At 42.3% G+C, this 17,105-nt stretch overlaps 2 protein-coding genes across 4 annotated transcripts in view; one reads left to right on the top strand and one right to left on the bottom strand.

Moving 5' to 3' along the window:
- Nucleotides 1-17,105, top strand: part of DYM (dymeclin) — a 432,971-nt gene that overhangs the window by 270,301 nt on the left and 145,565 nt on the right. The window lies entirely within an intron of this gene.
- Nucleotides 1-17,105, bottom strand: part of LOC137846698 (rapamycin-insensitive companion of mTOR-like) — a 223,762-nt gene that overhangs the window by 68,903 nt on the left and 137,754 nt on the right. For all 3 annotated transcript variants that reach the window (XM_068664770.1, XM_068664772.1, XM_068664773.1), the window contains 3 exons: nucleotides 15,891-15,991; nucleotides 14,481-14,643; nucleotides 13,974-14,075 (listed from right to left, as the gene is read on the bottom strand). In XM_068664770.1, the coding sequence (XP_068520871.1) occupies nucleotides 13,974-14,075; nucleotides 14,481-14,643; nucleotides 15,891-15,991 (366 nt within the window). The remainder of the gene's footprint in view (nucleotides 1-13,973; nucleotides 14,076-14,480; nucleotides 14,644-15,890; nucleotides 15,992-17,105) is intronic.

Below are 17,105 nucleotides of genomic sequence, written 5' to 3'. Positions count from 1 at the left end.
ATTGGTATGCTAGTATTAAGACAGACAGTGCAACATTTAATGATTAGTAAAACTGATTACACTAGTAACATTGAACCCACATTTCCAGATTAAGTGTGCAGCTCTACTGTTAAAGTCTCAACTCCTCCATCCTGACCACTACCACTTTTGCTGTTCTTTTAGCAGTTTAGACAGCAAGCTAAGCAAGTAAAAAGGCAGTAATGGACCATATGAGATGTAAGTAGTGAGGTGGTAGGAAAGATCATAGAATCATTAAGGTTGGAAAAGACCTCTGAGATCATCTGGTCCAACCATCACCCTACTACCAATGTCACCCACTAAACCATATCCCTAAGCACCAGGTCCAACCTTTCTTTAAACACCTCCAAGGATGGAGACTCCACCACTTCCCTGGGCAACCTGTTCCAATGTCTGACTACCTGCATGGGTATCAGGCCATGGATGAACAAGGAGCTCCTCACCAAACTCAAACACAAAAAGGAAGCCTAAAGAGGGTGGAAGCAAGGACAGGTAACCTGAGAAGAATACAGAGACATTATCCCACTCACAGCAGCTGAACACCAGAGCTGGCAAATGATGCCCAGAGCTTAACAGGAGAGCTACTGTAGGCCCACATGGATGCGTTATAGTTGCCCCATCCAGAAAGGCAGATGCATTGGGAGTCCAACTCAAATGCCTCTATGTAAATGCACACATGCTGGGGAGACAACACACCTCAGAACAAAAAGTCCAGTAAGTTACTGCAGAACATTGCAGATAACTTCTTGATGCAGGATGTAAGCAAGCCAACAAGGAGAGGGGCTCTGCTGGACCTCGTACTAACAGAGATGGTCTATTTGGAAACGTGAAGCTGAGGGCAGTCTTGGCTGCAGTGATCACAAGATGTTGGAGTTCAAGATCTTGCAAGGAGGAAGCAGGGCAATAAGTAGGACCACAACCCTGGATTTCAAGAGAGCTAACTTTGACCTCTTCAGGGCTCTAATTAGAGGAATCCCCTGGGACAGGGCTCTAGAGAGAAAGGGGGCCCAGGAGAATTGGCTAATATTCAAGCACCACTTCCTCCAAGCTCAGGATCGGTGGATCCCTAAAGAAGTCAAGCAAGGGGGGCAGGAGACCTGCGTGGATGGGCAAGGAGCTCTCAGGAAAACTTAAACAGAAGAAGAAAGTGTACATGATGTGGAAGAAGGGACAGACCACTTGGGTGGAATATAGGAACACTGTCAGAGAATGCAGGGATGCAAGGAGGAAGGCCAAGGCCCGGTTAGAATTAAATATAGCAAGACACATCAAGGATAACAAGAAGGGCTTCTTCAATCACAGCAGCAGCAAAAGGAAGACTAAGGAAAATGTGGGTGCACTGCTAAATGAGGCGGGTGCCTTGGTGACGGCAGATACAGAGAAGGTGAAGTTACTGAATGCCTTCTTTGCTTCAGTCTTCACTAAGGCTATCCCCAACACACTTCTGAGCCTGGAAACAAGAAAGAAAACCTGAAGAGAGGAAGACTGGTTGAAGAGGATTGGGTTAGAGGTTATTTAGTCAAGCATGAATCTATGGGCCCCGATGGGATGCACCTGAGGGTGCTGAGGGAACTGGCGAGTGTTATTGTTAAGCCTATCTCTATTATAATCTTTGAAAGGTCTTGGAGAACAGAAGAGGTGCCTGAGCACTGTAAGGAAGCCAACATTAATCTAGTCTTCAAGAAGGGCAAGAAGGAAAACACAAGAAACTACAGGCCAGTCAGCCTCACCTCCATCTCTGTAAAAGTGATGAAGCAGCTCATCCTTGAGGCCATCTCTAAGCACGTGAAGGAAAAGAAAATGATCAGAAGCAGTCAACACTGATTCATCAAGGGGAAGTCATGTTTAACCAACTTGATAGCCTTCTACGATGAGATGACTGGCTGGATGTATGAGGGGAGAGCAGTGGATGTTGTCTACCTTGACTTCAGCAAGGCTTTTGACACTGTCTCCCATAACATCCTCCTGGGCAAGCTCCGGAAGTGTGGAATCCATGAGTGGACAGTGGGGTGTATAGAGAACTGTCTGGATGGCAGAGCTCAGGGGGCTGTGCTCAACTGTGCCAAGTCTAGTTGGAGGCCTGTGGCTAGTGGTGTCCCCAAGGGTACTGGGTCCAGTGATATTCAACTTACTCATCAATGACCTAGACGAAGGGACAGAGTGCACCCTCAGCAAGTTTGTGGACGATACAAAGCTTGGCAGAGTGGCTGACACACCAGAGGCCTGTACAGCCATTCAGAGGGACCTGGACAGGCTGGAGAGTTGGGCAGAGAGGAACCTCATGAGGGCAAGTTCAGGGTCCTGTACCTAGTGAGGTGCAAACCCAGGCACTGGTATAGGTTGGGGGCTGACATGATGGAGAACACCTCTGCAGATAGGGACCTGGGGGTCATGGTGGACAACAAGTTAACCATGAGCCAGCAGTGTGCCCTTGTGGCCAAGAAGGCCAACAGGATCCTAGCCTGCATCAAGAGGAGTGTGGACAGCAGGTCGAGAAAGGTGATCCTCCCCCTCTACTCAGCACTGGTGAGGCCACAGCTGGAATACTGTGTGCAGTTCTGGGCTCCCCAGTACAAGAGGGTTGTAGAACTTCTAGAAAGGGTCTAGCATAGAGCCACAAAGATGATTAAGGGATTGGAGCACCTGTTCTATAAGGAAAGACTAAGCGAGCTGGGCCTGTTTAGCCTAGAGAAGAGGAGATTGAGAGGGGATCTCATCAACCTCTACAAATACCTGAGGGGACAACGTAAAGTGGATGGGGCCAAACTCTTTTCAGTGGTGGCCAGTGATAGGACAAAGGGTAATGGGTATAAATTGAACCACAGCACGTTTCATCACCATATGAGGAAGAAATTCTTTACAGTTTGGGTAACAGCACTGGAACAGGCTTATCAGAGAGGTTGTAGAGTCTCCTTCTTTGGAGATGTTCAAAACCTGCCTGAATGCAATCCTGTGTAACATGTTCTAGGTGACACTGCTTGAGCAGGGGGATTGGACTAGATGATCTCTGGAGGTCCCTTCCAATCTCAACCATTCTGTGATTATCTGAGCAGCCAGGGACTGAGTTAAGAAAGATAATGCCCAGATAGAATTGAATCTGACTAAGAACATTAAGGACAACAAGAAGGACTTCTACAAGTATCTCAGTGATAAAAGTGAAGTCTAGGGAAAATGCGGGTCCTCTCCAGAAGGAAACAGGAGACCTGGTTACCCGGGACAGTGAAAGGTCAAGGTACTGAACCTCAGTCTTCACTAAGGCTATCCAGTCCTTGCCTTTGTCTTTAACAGCTAGACTGGCCTTCAGGAATTCCAGGCCCCAGAGGCCAGGCAGAAAGGCTGGATCAAGGAAGATGCATCTTTGATGGATATTCTGTATGAAGTTCAACAAGGCCAAGTGCCGGGTCCTGCACCGGGGGCGCAATAACCTCAAGCAGAGCTACAAGCTGGGAGATGAGTGGTTGGAAAGCTGCCATGCAGAGAAGGACCTGGGAGTATTGGTTGATAGTCGGCTGAATATGAGCCAGCAGTGTGCTCAGGTGGCCAAGAAGGCCAACAGCATCCTGGCTTGTATCAGAAGCAGTGTGGCCAGCAGGGCTAGGGAGGTGATCGTCCCCCTGTACTCGGCTCTGGTGAGGCCGCACCTCGAGTACTGTGTTCAGTTTTGGGCCCCTCGCTACAAGAAGGACATCGAGGTGCTTGAGCGGGTCCAGAGAAGGGCGACGAAGCTGGTGAGGGGTCTGGAGAACAAGTCTTACAAGGAGTGGCTGAGGGAGCTGGGCTTGTTCAGCCTGGAGAAAAGGAGGCTCAGGGGCGACCTTATCGCTCTTTATAAGTACATTAAAGGAAGCTGTAGCGAGGTGGGGGTTGGCCTGTTCTCCCACGTGCCTGGTGCCAGGATGACAGGTACGGGCTAAAGTTGCGCCAGGGGTGTTTTAGGTTGGATATTAGGAAGAACTTCTTTACCGAGAGGGTTGTTAGGCATTGGAATGGGCTGCCCAGGGAAGTGGTGGAGTCACTATCCCTGGAGGTCTTTAAAAGATGTTTAGATGTTGAACTAAGCAATATGGTTTAGTGGAGGACTTGTAAGTGTTAGGTCAGAGGTTGGACTCGATGATCTTGAGGTCTCTTCCAACCTAGACAATTCTGTGATTTGGTGATTTTGTGATTCATAAGTCCATGGGCCCTGATGGGGTGCACCCATGAGTGCTGAGGGAGTTGGCAGATGTGATTGCAAAGTTGCTCTTGATTGTCTTTGCTTGATTGTCGCAACTGGGAGAAGTGTCCAAAGACTGAAGAAAGGAAAATGTCACTCCTAATTTCAAGGAGGACTCAGGGAACTACAGGCTGGTCAGCCTCACCTCGATCCCTGGGAAGGTGATGGATCAGCTCATTCTGGAAACCACTGCCAGGAATGCAAGAATATCATTAGGAGTAGTCAGCAAGAAAACCATCAGTAGTCAGCATGGATTTATCAAGGGAAAGTCATGCCTGACCAACCTGATAAGCTTCTATAATGACATCACTGGCCTGATGGATGAGGGGGGGAGCAATGGATATTGTCTTCCTGGACTTCAGTAAGGCCTTTGACACTATCTCCCATAAGATACTCATAGAGAAGCTGTTGAAGTATGGGTTGGATGAGCAGCAAGAGAGATGGATTAGAAATTGGTTGAATGGCTGGGCCCAGAGGGTCATGGTCAGTGGTGCAAAGTCTAGTTGGAGGCCAGTAACAAGCAGAGTACTCTAAGGGTCAAAACTGGGTCTAGTTCATCATCATTAATTATCTGGATGTTGGGGTAGAGTGCACCCTCAGTAAATTTGTGGGTGACGTGAAAACTGGAGGGAGTGTCTGACTCTCCAGAGGGCTGTGCAGCCATCCAGAGGGACCTTGACATGCTGGAGAGGTGAGCTGACAAGAATCTCATGAAATTCAACAAGGAGTAGTGTAGAGTCCTGCACTTGGGGAGGAACAACCCCAGGCACCAGTACACATTGAGGACTACCCATCTGGAAAGCAGCTCTGTGGAAAATGACCTAGTGGACACCAATTTAAACAGGAGTCAGCAATGTGCCCATGCTGCTAAGAAGGCTAATGGTATTCTTGGCTGAATTAGGCAAAGTATTGATGGTCAAGAAAGATGATCCTTCTCCTCTACTCAGCATTGGTGAGGCCATACCTGGAGTACTGCATAAGGAATGTTTCAGCAATTCGTGTCAATAGAGGGCTTGAAGGGTAAACCTTGAGTCTCAGATATCTGGGGGGTTTCAGAATAACTGCTAACTATTATGACTATTGCATGGGACACTATGCAAGTCTCTGATATCCAGCCAAGAGATTAAAGAGAAGGGGAAAGCTGAAGGACGACTAAAAGACAAAGCTTACAGGGGAGGCTGCACAAGTCTCTGACATACAGCCAAGTTGGACAAAGGAGAAGGACAAGAGGGAGGAAGACTATGAGCCTTCAGCACAAGAGACCCCCAGAGACCCCCAGAGGGACCACCGGAGACTGATACGCATGCTCCAGTAGGAGGGTTTGGATTCCGGAAACTAATTATAATAACCCTGCCTTTTCCAGAAGTAGTAATGAATATGTATTAGCCTAGGAGCATAAAAACCAGCTGCCTGATGTAACTTGTGTGTGTGTTGGAGGAGCCCAGACTCCCTGCGCACCCAGCACTGTTTACTTGCCTTTTATTGACCCCATAAATAAATCTTATAAAGCTAAATTGACTCGGAATTTATAACAATTTGGTGACCATGACATGATCCTCTTGGGTCCCGAGGCTGTGAATGGCTAAGGGAGGCGCCCCCACCCTTGTTTCATTGTGGCTCTTTGCCAGGAGCAGTACAGAGCCCAGCAGGACTACGAACATAAGAGGCAAGTAAAGAACAAAGAGCTTTCCCCTCCTCTGGTTTAAACCCGTCATTCTGCGTGCGAAGACCCAAACGAAGATTTATCGTTTCGTGAGTATGTCATTTGGTTGGGTGGGTTCAGTTGTGTGACTGTGTGTAAGGGTGTGATTGAGATGGAACTCAGTTCTGAAGCAAGTGCGGAGGTCTTCTAACCATGGTTCCAATATCCCGCGAGGGACTCAGCCGGTGAAGGACCGAAGTGATCTTTCTAAGTATTCGTGGGTGGGATAGCACTCACAAGACACCTTAGATACATGCACAGCCATGAGTTTTGAAACTTTTTTTGTATAAAAAGAAGTTCCAGGAATGGGTCAGGGACAAAGCAGATCCTTAGACTCGGGAGGTTCGAGGAGGGGCCTCTGGTTTAAAAAGGGGGAAAAATTACCAGATATTCCACCGGATAGTCTCTTAGGGCTAAGGTTAAGATATTGGGATAGTTTTAGAAGCACTAAACATAAGGATAAGGCGAGAATGATTCAATTTTATATGGTTAAATGGCCAAAAGAACCCTTAAGACCCTATGTATTTTGACCGATATTTGGGTCCACAGAGGACTGGATCTGTTAGGTTTTGAACATTTATGTTAATAGTAGAATACCCATGGATCCGGACAAGAACAAGTATGCTGCAGCCTGGTTGGGACTAATGGAATCGCCCAACACTCATATATTTAATTTAATTACAAAAAGGAGGATGAAGAAGATAAGGAGGAGAGGGAGCCCCTTGATAATTTGCCTCCTCCATATAACCAACCTTAGAAAATATTTAAAGAAGATTAGGGGTGCCGGGGGCTATACCTTCTGGGGACCCAAACATCTACAGAGCCCTTGATAAAGTTATTAATAGGTCCCCACAAAGAAGAAGTTTGATTCCTAGTAGATACAGGGGCCGAAAGATCGACTATTCAGAATATACCAAGGGAACTCAAAAAAGGGAAAAAGCAAATGTCTGTGGTAGAGGAAAAAGGGGAGTCCTTCCCTGTGTCAATATTAGAAAATGTTGAGGTGGAATCTGAGACCTATGTGGGTCTTAATGTTCTCTTGCTTGTTCCAGAAGCAGAATATAACCTATTGGGGAGGGATTTGATTATCAGAATGGGCTTAAAGCTTATAGGGGAAAATGGGAAAATCCAGTTATATACATTAACAAAAGAAGATGAGGGCGATATAGATCCCAGAATATGGTATAAGGAAGGGGAATTGGGAAAGTTGGAAATGGAACCCCTAATGGTAGAAATAACAGAACCCCAGAAACCTATAAGAGTAAAACAGTATCCCATTCCATTAGAAGGAAGGAAGGGATTAAAACCAGTCATAGACCGGCTATTACAAGGAGGATTTTTAGAACGATGTATGTCCCCCCATAATACACCTATATTACCCGTAAAGAAAGCTGATGGGACATGCCGATTGGTCCAAGATCTAAGAGCTATAAATTGAAGAACAGTGACTACATTCCTGGTAGTGGCAAATCCTTATACACTATTAAATCATTTGACCCCATGTTGTGGTTTAACCCAGCTGGCAGCTAAACACCACACAGCTGTTCGCTCACCCTCCCCCCTCCCTCTCTGGGATGGGGGAGAGAAACAGGAAAGTGAAGCCTGTGAGTTGAGATAAAGACAGTTTATTAAGACAGAAACAAACAAACAAAATAATAATGACAATAATGCCGATAATAGTGCTACTACTAATAATGTGTACAAAACAAGTGATGCACAATGCAATTGCTCACCACTCGCTGATCGATGCCCAGCCTATCCCCGAGCAGCCAGCCCCCCCACCCCGGCTAGCCACCCCTATATATTGTTTAGCATGATGTCAGATGGTATGGAATACCCCTTTGGCCAGTTGGGGTCAGCTGTTCTGGGTCTGTCCCCTCCCAGCTCTTGCTGCACCCCCAGCCTGCTCGTTGGCAGGACAGAGCAAGAAGCTGAGACGTCCTTGGCTTGGTGTAAGCACTGCTCTGCAATAATTAAAAGTGTGTTATCAGCACTCTTCTCATCTTAAGCCAAAACATAGCATTCTACCAGCTACTAGGAAGAAAATTAACTCTGTCCTAACTGAAACCAGGACACCCCACAACATATTTGGTATAGTGTAATAGACTTGAAGGATGCTTTTTGGGCATGTCCGTTAGAAGAAAAATCTAGGGATTATTTTGCTTTTGAATGGGAGGACCCAGAAACAGGAAGGAGACAGCAGTTACAATGGACAGTACTACCACAGGGGTTTACTGAGTCTCCTAACCTGTTTGAACAAACTTTGGAAAAATTATTACAATCTTTTGAGCAGGAGGGAGAAAAGTGGATCCTGGTGGATGGCAGAGTGATACTGCCTAAGAGTTGAGCAAAGAAGCCGCTATTTCAGATGCATTTGCAAACCCATTGGGGAACTCGAGCACTGAGCAATCAGTTTTTAAAATTTTACGGGTGCATTGGGATATATGAGATTGCTCAGCAAATTACTCAAGGGTGTCTAACATGTCAGAAGATAAATAAGAAAAGTGTGAGGCAAGCACCTACTGGGGGATGGAGGATCGCATATAAGCCATTTGAAAGAGTACAGGTTGATTTCACCGAGCTACTGAAAATAGGACGATATAAATATTTGTTGGTGATAGTGGATCAACTAATCCATTGGGTAGAGGCCTATCCTGTGGCGAGGGCAACTGCTGCTATAGTAGCTAAAATGTTGATGGAAAATATAATACCGCATTTTGGGTTGGTAGGGAGTATTGACTCTGACCAGGGGACACATTTCACATCTAAGGTGTTACGGGACTTAACCACAGCCCTAGGCATTAAATGGGAATACCATACTCCATGGCATCCACAAAGTTCAGGACAAGTTGAGAGAATGAATCAAATGATTAAACAACAATTGGCTAAATTAATGACTGAAACCCAACGGTCTTGGATAAAATGTTTGCAATTGGCATTATTGAATATTAGGACTATGCCCCATAGTGAAACAGGTATCTCACCTTATGAGATGTTATATGGAATGCCGTATTCCCAAGGAATGCCATCAGATTATTCTTTGATAGAGAATTATGAAAGCCAGAAATATGTGATCATGACAGGGAAACAACTACAACAATTAAGGGAAAAGGGAATTTTAGCACAAAACGCCCCACTGGGGTTTGCTATTCATAAGATACAACCAGGAGACAAGGTCTTAATAAAAACCTGGAGGGAAGAACCATTGAACCCCCGATGGGAGGGACCATACTTTGTTTTACTTACTACTGAAGCAGCTGTGAGAACAGCAGAAAGGGGTTGGACCCACACATCCAGAATAAAAGGACCAGTAACTACCGAAACTTGGAGGGTTGAGTCCGCTCCTGGGAAACTGAAACTAAAGCTAAGGAAGAACTCATATTCTGGCAACGAGGCTCTGCATGAATTAAGGATGTCAAATAAAGGGGACAAGCCTGAAGGGAGGAAAGGGAGAAGGCAAGACCGGGGTAGGACCCTCCACTGCGGTGCGTATGGTCTACCGAGGGAGGCAACCCCTATGGGTATTGACCACCGAGTGAGAGGGCCTCGACCGGACTTCTCCCACACTAAGGTCAGGTTGTCCCGAGAAAATAACATAAGAACCTTTTTTTTAAACCCATATAAAATTGTGATTAGTTTTCCAGGAGCTGGATCACCCTGAAAGGCTGAACGGTAACACAAGCTCAAATCGATCCTGAAAGTGGGCCCAACCCCTTGATTGAAGGCGTTTCCCACACCCTCAAGATTGGACCGTGCAAAGGATAAGAAATGCTATACTTCCTGGTATTGTTTTTACAGGGGCAACTGAGCCATAGGCAAGAATGGAGGAATAACTTTTTCATTCTGGTGGAGGAAGTGGCCAAGGCCTTTAACCTTAGTAACTGCTGGGTTTGTGGAGGACCAGGGGGGAACTGAAAGTTGGCCCTGGGTAGCTGGCCCGGTCGAACCCAAGTGGTGAGCTAGTAATTTGAGTGAAGTTCATAATGGGACACAATTTCGGAAATAGGAAGGAAGCCTGTGGCAATTGCACTCGTCAGATCGGGGTATATACTGTTTAAACAGAACAGGAATGATAGCAGTAGGAAAAAGCATTTGTAATTGGACTCTGTCTCCCAAATATGATTGTACTGATCCTGAATGTAGACCTATAAACTGTACAGCATGTAGTGGGAAATGGAACACCACACATGTCCAGCTGAGAAACGGGACTTGGCTGACATGCTCATATAGGGAATTTTTTGGATCTGGATGTGAAACCGTGGCAAGAGCACCAGTGGGGGGACAATTTGACGGTCAAATCTTGAGCTGTCAGCATGATAACACCACCAGGGAACAGCATGTGGTAAGGGTCTACTGCTGGAGATGACAAGATGAGAATGGGAGGCGAGTGTTCTTTAAACATTACTGGTCAGCTCGTAGTATGACAGGCTGCCAAGGAAAACTTGATTGTAATTGTAATTGGGAATCCAATGCGGGAGCTTGGAGGTGTGCATATACAAGTACAAATGGGGCAGACATTGTAACAGGACCACTTGGTAACAAGAACACTTTGTATTTTCACGCTCCAAAGAATAAAGAAGGATGGGATGGTCCTTTTCCAAACGGGACGTGGGCCCTAAAGGGACATTATTGGGTGTGTGGCAAACATGCCTACAAGAGGCTACCTGAAAACTGGTCGGGAATATGCTATGTGGGGTACATAAGACCCTTGTTCTTTTTATTGTCACAAATACAAGGAAATCATTTAGGAATAAGATTATTTGATGATCTGAATAGAGTAAAACAATCTATTGATGCTTCCTTAGCTGGGGGTAGTGCCCAAAAATGGAGAGAGAATGAAAGGCCTCCTGAAAGACTCATACAGCATTATGGACCAGCTACCTGGAACCCGAATGAGGTAGTATCGGGAGCCCGAGAACCTATTTATAATTTGAATTGAATAATTAGGTTGCAAGCTGTCCTTGAAATTGTAACCAATCAAAAAGCGACGGCTTTGGACCTTCTGTCTGATTAATCCACCCAGATGAGGAAACCTATCTTTCAACATAGAATGGTTTTAGACTATTTACTAGCAGAAGAAAAGGGAGTGTGTGGAAAGCTGAACGATTCTAATTGTTGTTTACAAATTGATGATAATGGAAAAGTGGTTAAACAGATAACAAAGGAAATTAGGAAATTAGCTCACGTCCCAGTACAATCTTGTAAGGGTATGGATTGGGATTTGTTTTCATGGCTGCCCGGTGGACCATGGGTTAAAAGGATGTTATTTTTATTTTTATGTGGTGTAATGATGTTAGTATTTATACCTATGATACCTTGCTTTACGTTATTGATAGGCTGAATAATAAATAGTACCCAATTTGTGATGACTTCAGTAGAGAAGAAAGGTGATGTGTCAATAACGATGCTTAAGAAATGGACCCCCCAAGAACCGAATGATGAAATCCAGTTGTTACTGGCAAAAGTTGAAGAGACACAAATTGAGAATATTAAAAAGAAGATGAGGGATTGTAAGGAATGTTTCAGCAATTCATGTCAGTAGAGGGCTTGAAGGGTAAACCTTGAGTCTCAGATATCTGGGGGGTTTCAGAATAACTGCTAACTATTATGACTATTGCATGGGACACTATGCAAGTCTCTGATATCCAGCCAAGAGATTAAAGAGAAGGGGAAAGCTGAAGGACGACTAAAAGACAAAGCTTACAGGGGAGGCTGCACAAGTCTCTGACATCCGGCCAAGATGGACAAAGGAGAAGGACAAGGAAAAAGCCTGGGAGGAAGACTACGAGCCTTCAGCATGAGAGACCCCCAGAGGCACCACCGGAGACTAATACGCATGCGCCAGTGGGAGGGTTTGGATTCTGGGAACTAATTATAATAACCCTGCCTTTTCCAGAAGTAGTAATGAATATGTATTAGCCTAGGAGCATAAAAACCAGCTGCCTGATGTAACTTGTGTGTGTGTTGGAGGAGCCCAGATTCCCCGCACACCCAGCGCTGTTTACTTGCTTTTTATTGACCCCATAAATAAATATTATAAAGCTAAATTGACTTGGAATTTATAACAACTGCATCAAATTCTGGGCCCCCTAGTATAAGAGAAACATGAACATACTGGAAAGAGACCAGTGGAGGGCTACAAAGATGATCAAGGGACTGGAGCACCTCTCCTATGAGTAGAGGATGAGAGAATTGGGACTGTTCAGCCTGGAGAAGAGGAGGATTCTCAGAGGGGATTCTCATCAATGTATATAAATACATGAAGGGAGGGTACAAAGACCACCAAGCCAGGCTCTTTTCAGTGGTGTCCAGGCAATGGGCACAAACTGGAACACAGGAGTCTCCCTTTGAACATCAGGAAGCACTTCTTTATTGTACAGGTGACAGAGCACTGGAATAGGTTGCCCAGAGCAGTAGTGGAGTCTCCTTCCTTTGAGATCTTTAAAAGCCTTCTGGACATGGTCCTGAGCAACCTGCTCTACATGGCCCTCCTTGAGCAGAGGGGTTGGACCAGATGACCTCCAGAGGTCCCTTCCAATCCTAACCATTGTGCAATTCTGATGCTCTCCACAGCTATAAGGCTGTTACAGAGATAGGAGGGAGGTGTGTAGCCACATGAGATAATGAAGTCCAAACACTGGAATCATGCTCATTCAGTGACCAAAGACGGACAGTTCTGTTAAACTATACAAAAACAATGTAAACAGGAACAGAAGTGGTTAGAAATTAACCATATAACACAGTAACTTCTCATTATGAAAGACAGAAGTCACTAATTTTGTGACATTTAAAACTGTTTGACATGACACTATAAAATATACTGCAGTGCAGGTCTGAGATAGCAGGGAAATTGACAGCTTGACCTGAAGCTTTTCTGCTTTTAAATTTCAGGGAAAAAATATTAGTGGTCAACTGCATAAAATTTCCATTATCAAAGTACTACACAGACTAATTAAACGTGAGATTCTGAAAAACAGTTTCTTGATAATATCTTTATTACTGAGTCAAAGATAAAAATATCTGATTAAAGTAAATTTAGTAATATTACAGTAAAAAGCCTGTAAACAAGTAAAATTTAGTGGAGCAAAGTTACTGTCATGTACCTATTTAGGTCTTTATATCAGACAGATTCTTGCTTTCTCAAGTTTATCAGTCCCTGAAAAAACACACAGAAATATATATTTTTAAAGTATAATCTTGATTATGTGTGTCACTATGAATCCTTTTTTTGTACTTACACCATCTTTATAACAACATAGTAAAGAAGACCTTAAGAAAACATTACTTGAGGATAACACTAGAAGGATGGCTTTGATACACAGAATGATAGGAGTTATTTTGGCTCTAAAACTATACTGAGTACTTACTCAAAGTTTTCTTACTTAAAGAAAGTTTTCTGCTCAGAAAAGAAGTAGACCCTTAAAAGCTGTGCACCATTTAAGATAATGCCCTGCCTGTTAGAGATATTTCCTGTTATGAAGTGTTTTATGAAGATGTGTTAATTTTGTAACAAACTTGATGCTATGGGACTATTACTATTAGTTCAAAAATTATATAACGAGACTGTGCATTACTGAAGTTTTAAGATGTGCCTTGGTCTAAGCATCTTAAATTTGATCAATAACCCACCTCCAACCTTAACCTTCAGTTCATGTTATATGAAAAAAAAATGCTATGAAACAAGGCATTATTCCTATGTAGTTTGGACTGAAGTCTAAAGTATTAGTAACTTGAACGTCATTATATCACCTTCTATAAAGTCTATTTCTATACAAATAAAGTTATATAAGATTTAATATGGGCTTATTCAGAAATTTGTGAATTTAACTGTAGGGTTTTTTTTGCATACAGTTTAAGGGTTGTATATAAAGAGACTATCAGTACTGATTAAACCCATGACATCCTAATTTTCTGAAATAGAACAGATTATGGCATATAATATGGAATTAATATTAGAAGTCAAAGCTCACATGTGAAACAAAAATGTTTTTTTTCAAACAATTCCATAAAAGAATACTGTCATGCTCTTTTTAGGCTCACCTTCAGTATGGTCCCTATCAAATTCCAATTCCACTCAAGGTTCTCTTTATGGTTGAGAACCTGGCTGTCTCGCAGATTCATTACAAGTGCTTCTTCTGTATCCTGGAACACAGAGATGAAAAGTTACATTAAGTTTCTTTGCCTTACTGTTGTCAGTGTTGTCACATGATACACTTACTGGTCATGTAACAAGCATTTAAAGGGCTATGCTCTGCAGTAATTTGCATCTGAGAGTAAATTGCATAGTTGCAGTACTGTATTAAGAATTAACAGCAGGAGATCACAATGGGGCCTAAAAAGCATTAAAATTATTGTAATTTCACTCAAGTTCTAGAAAACACAATATAGTATCCACAAGTAGTTAGAAGACATTAAATTAAAAAAATACAAAAATTAGATAAATGACTCAGAATTAAATCAGAAAGTAAAGCTGGGTGGAGGTGGTGGGATTTAAGTCTCCAAAATACAAAGTCAAATTAAGTTTTGAAAGATCAATAATGATAATACCTTTAAAATAAAGATATCTTTCTGCACACGGTATTGATTCCGTTTTTGGTGGGTTGAGATTGCTTTCTGAATAATATGATCTAAATGGAGGCTGTAAGGTTTTGGCCCTCTTTTCTTCATCTCATGAAAGCGTTTTAAGCAGTTCAGTGCAGCACTTGCTCGTCTAATAGAAAAAATACTATAATCAATAATTGACATCTTTTATCTATCTAAAGAACTCCAGTGCTATATACTGAGTTAAATAAGCATAGCTCAAGAAAGAGTTTACCAATAATTCTGAAGCCAAATTAAAAAAAAAAAGGTATAAGTTGGTATAAGTTTTCATACATTATCCATACACTTCAGTCATATTTTGAAATTATAAAGAAAATTATCTTTAAGAATTATTAGTACTGAAGAATGAGCCTTATTGATACCTTTGCTTCTACTCTGCAATTGTTGGTTTCTTTCAGACTTCACAGAAGATGTTGCAAAGTTTAAATTTGATAAAGTATTGCAAGATGTCACAGTAGAACAACATTCTGTGGTAGAGAGTTGAGGGAGCTAGCTTCAACTTTGTCTAAGAAAGTATTTCTTGTAAAATGTCTCTTCCCCTTGCCCCCCACAACCCCAAGGGCTTATCCTCCTCTTTATATCTATACAGAGCTCGGATTTTCTAGTTCAATGAGGAATAAAAAACATCTATAAACATTTGCTTCAAGTCTACATTATTCTTTTTTTCATTGAATTCTTTTATTTAAATGGAAATTAAAAGAATTGAAAAAATTAACATTGCAAACTCCAAACAAAAGCAGCACAAAGTTTTAACATAGGCACTATTGTTACAATGACCATTTTCTTCAGAAGAAAATGGGTTTAAGAAACAGTCCCATACCAATGTTACATTTTTGCTTTTGCTCACACCAATGATTCACTGATTTGGTCAATTACTATTTAATTATCTATAGATAAACAAAAACAGAAGAAAAAAATGGCACAAGCATTCTTAGGTTGGAAAGTTTAATTGCATCAAAATGCCAAAAAAAGAAATGTGAGACAATAGAGAGGTTAAAAACACAGAACATGACTCAGACATTGCTTGGTCAAACAGTGTCTTATAGTTCGTTTAGAAACATTATGTTAAAAAAGTCTTGCAATATATGTAAAATTGTCCTGAAAACGACTATCAAAGCTTTCTTTCTGGATTTCTCAATTTCTAAATTGTTACTGTAATATATCACACTTCTGGAATCATGCACTGGAAACTTTTTCCCTAGTAAATGTCACAGAGTATTTCTATATGCAAGTGTTTGTTTTTAAATAAAGACAGAGGTGGTTTCAACCACCAGGAAATTTGTAATGTAGGTTTTCACTCAACTACAGGGGGAAAATGACATATTTTAACATTTAAGTGTAACTTGGAATTCTTACAGTCTCTTCTCTTTCATTATGTCAAAAGATGCTGCCATATTCATTAGAGTTGGTAAGCAGTGTAGGTGGTGGCTGTGAGAATGAGGAAGGATTGTGTTTGCCTAAACAACAAAAAAGACAACTTGTTAGAATAACATATTACAACATTTTTAGACATCTCTTAAGGATAAGTTTTTGAAGAACCTACCCCTTTTCATAAGAGTTTCACAAATGCATGAAAACAAAACTAACTTTTGCATAATGTCAGAGCAATAATTACACATACCATTTTGAATAATTTAATTAATCAATCTGAAATACAATTAAAGATAATCTTAGGACTCAGAGCCTTCTAATTTTTATTTTTTGCATTGGTGGTTTTTGAAGTGGTAACATGCAAAAACATGCAAAGCACCACTCATCCTTATGTCATGTGTATAAATACTAAAATATATAAAATCAGAAATAAAATAAAAAAAAATCTGAAGAATTCTAAGCTCCTCAGCAGTCTGTGAGGTAGCACTTGAGTGTATATGAAAATAAAAAAAATCAATTCTATACCTGAAAAAAAATAGGTTAAGTTCTGTTCTTCAAGCATGGATGTGGTTTTGTTTGTTGTTTGTTTTGTTTTGTGTTTTTGGTTGGTTGGTTTTCATCTGGAATAGGCTAGCACAACCCGAGCAAGAAAAATACAGTAGGATAAATTTACAATTCCCTCTCCTCTCTACCTGTTGAAGTAAGTATAAATCCTGTCGGTGTGGAATGGTAAAGACTTTAATCTTGTCGGGGTGCAGAATAAAGGAAAAAGAGAAGCTACTCTAAAGATAAGTTAAGGAGAGTGAAGAGGCAAGAAGCAAGGTGCCTTCAGCATCTCTGTGCTACGCAAGGGATACCTTCAGCAATCACAGAATCACAGAATTTCTAGGTTGGAAGAGACCTCAAGATCATCGAGTCCAACCTCTAACCTAACACGAACAGTCCCCACTAAACCATATCCCTAAGCTCTACATCTAAACGTCTTTTGAAGACTTCCAGGGAAGGTGACTCCACCACCTCCCTGGGCAGCCAATGCTGAAAGTGCACTCCAAGTTGTGAGTTGCCTGAATGAGTAATATGAAATGCTCCAGCCACATCAAGCTGAACATGCAAAAGCTTCATCTACCTAGTCTGCAAGACAGAAAGCTAAGCAAGTTGTGTGGTACAGTCGACATACTGGAGGGAAGGGAAGCCATCCAG

This window comes from Anas acuta, chromosome W (assembly GCF_963932015.1).
Source record: "Anas acuta chromosome W, bAnaAcu1.1, whole genome shotgun sequence".
Taxonomy (NCBI): Eukaryota; Metazoa; Chordata; class Aves; order Anseriformes; family Anatidae; genus Anas; species Anas acuta.
The sequence above is the reverse complement of the archived record's forward strand: the minus strand, read 5'-3'. Positions and strand labels throughout refer to the sequence as shown.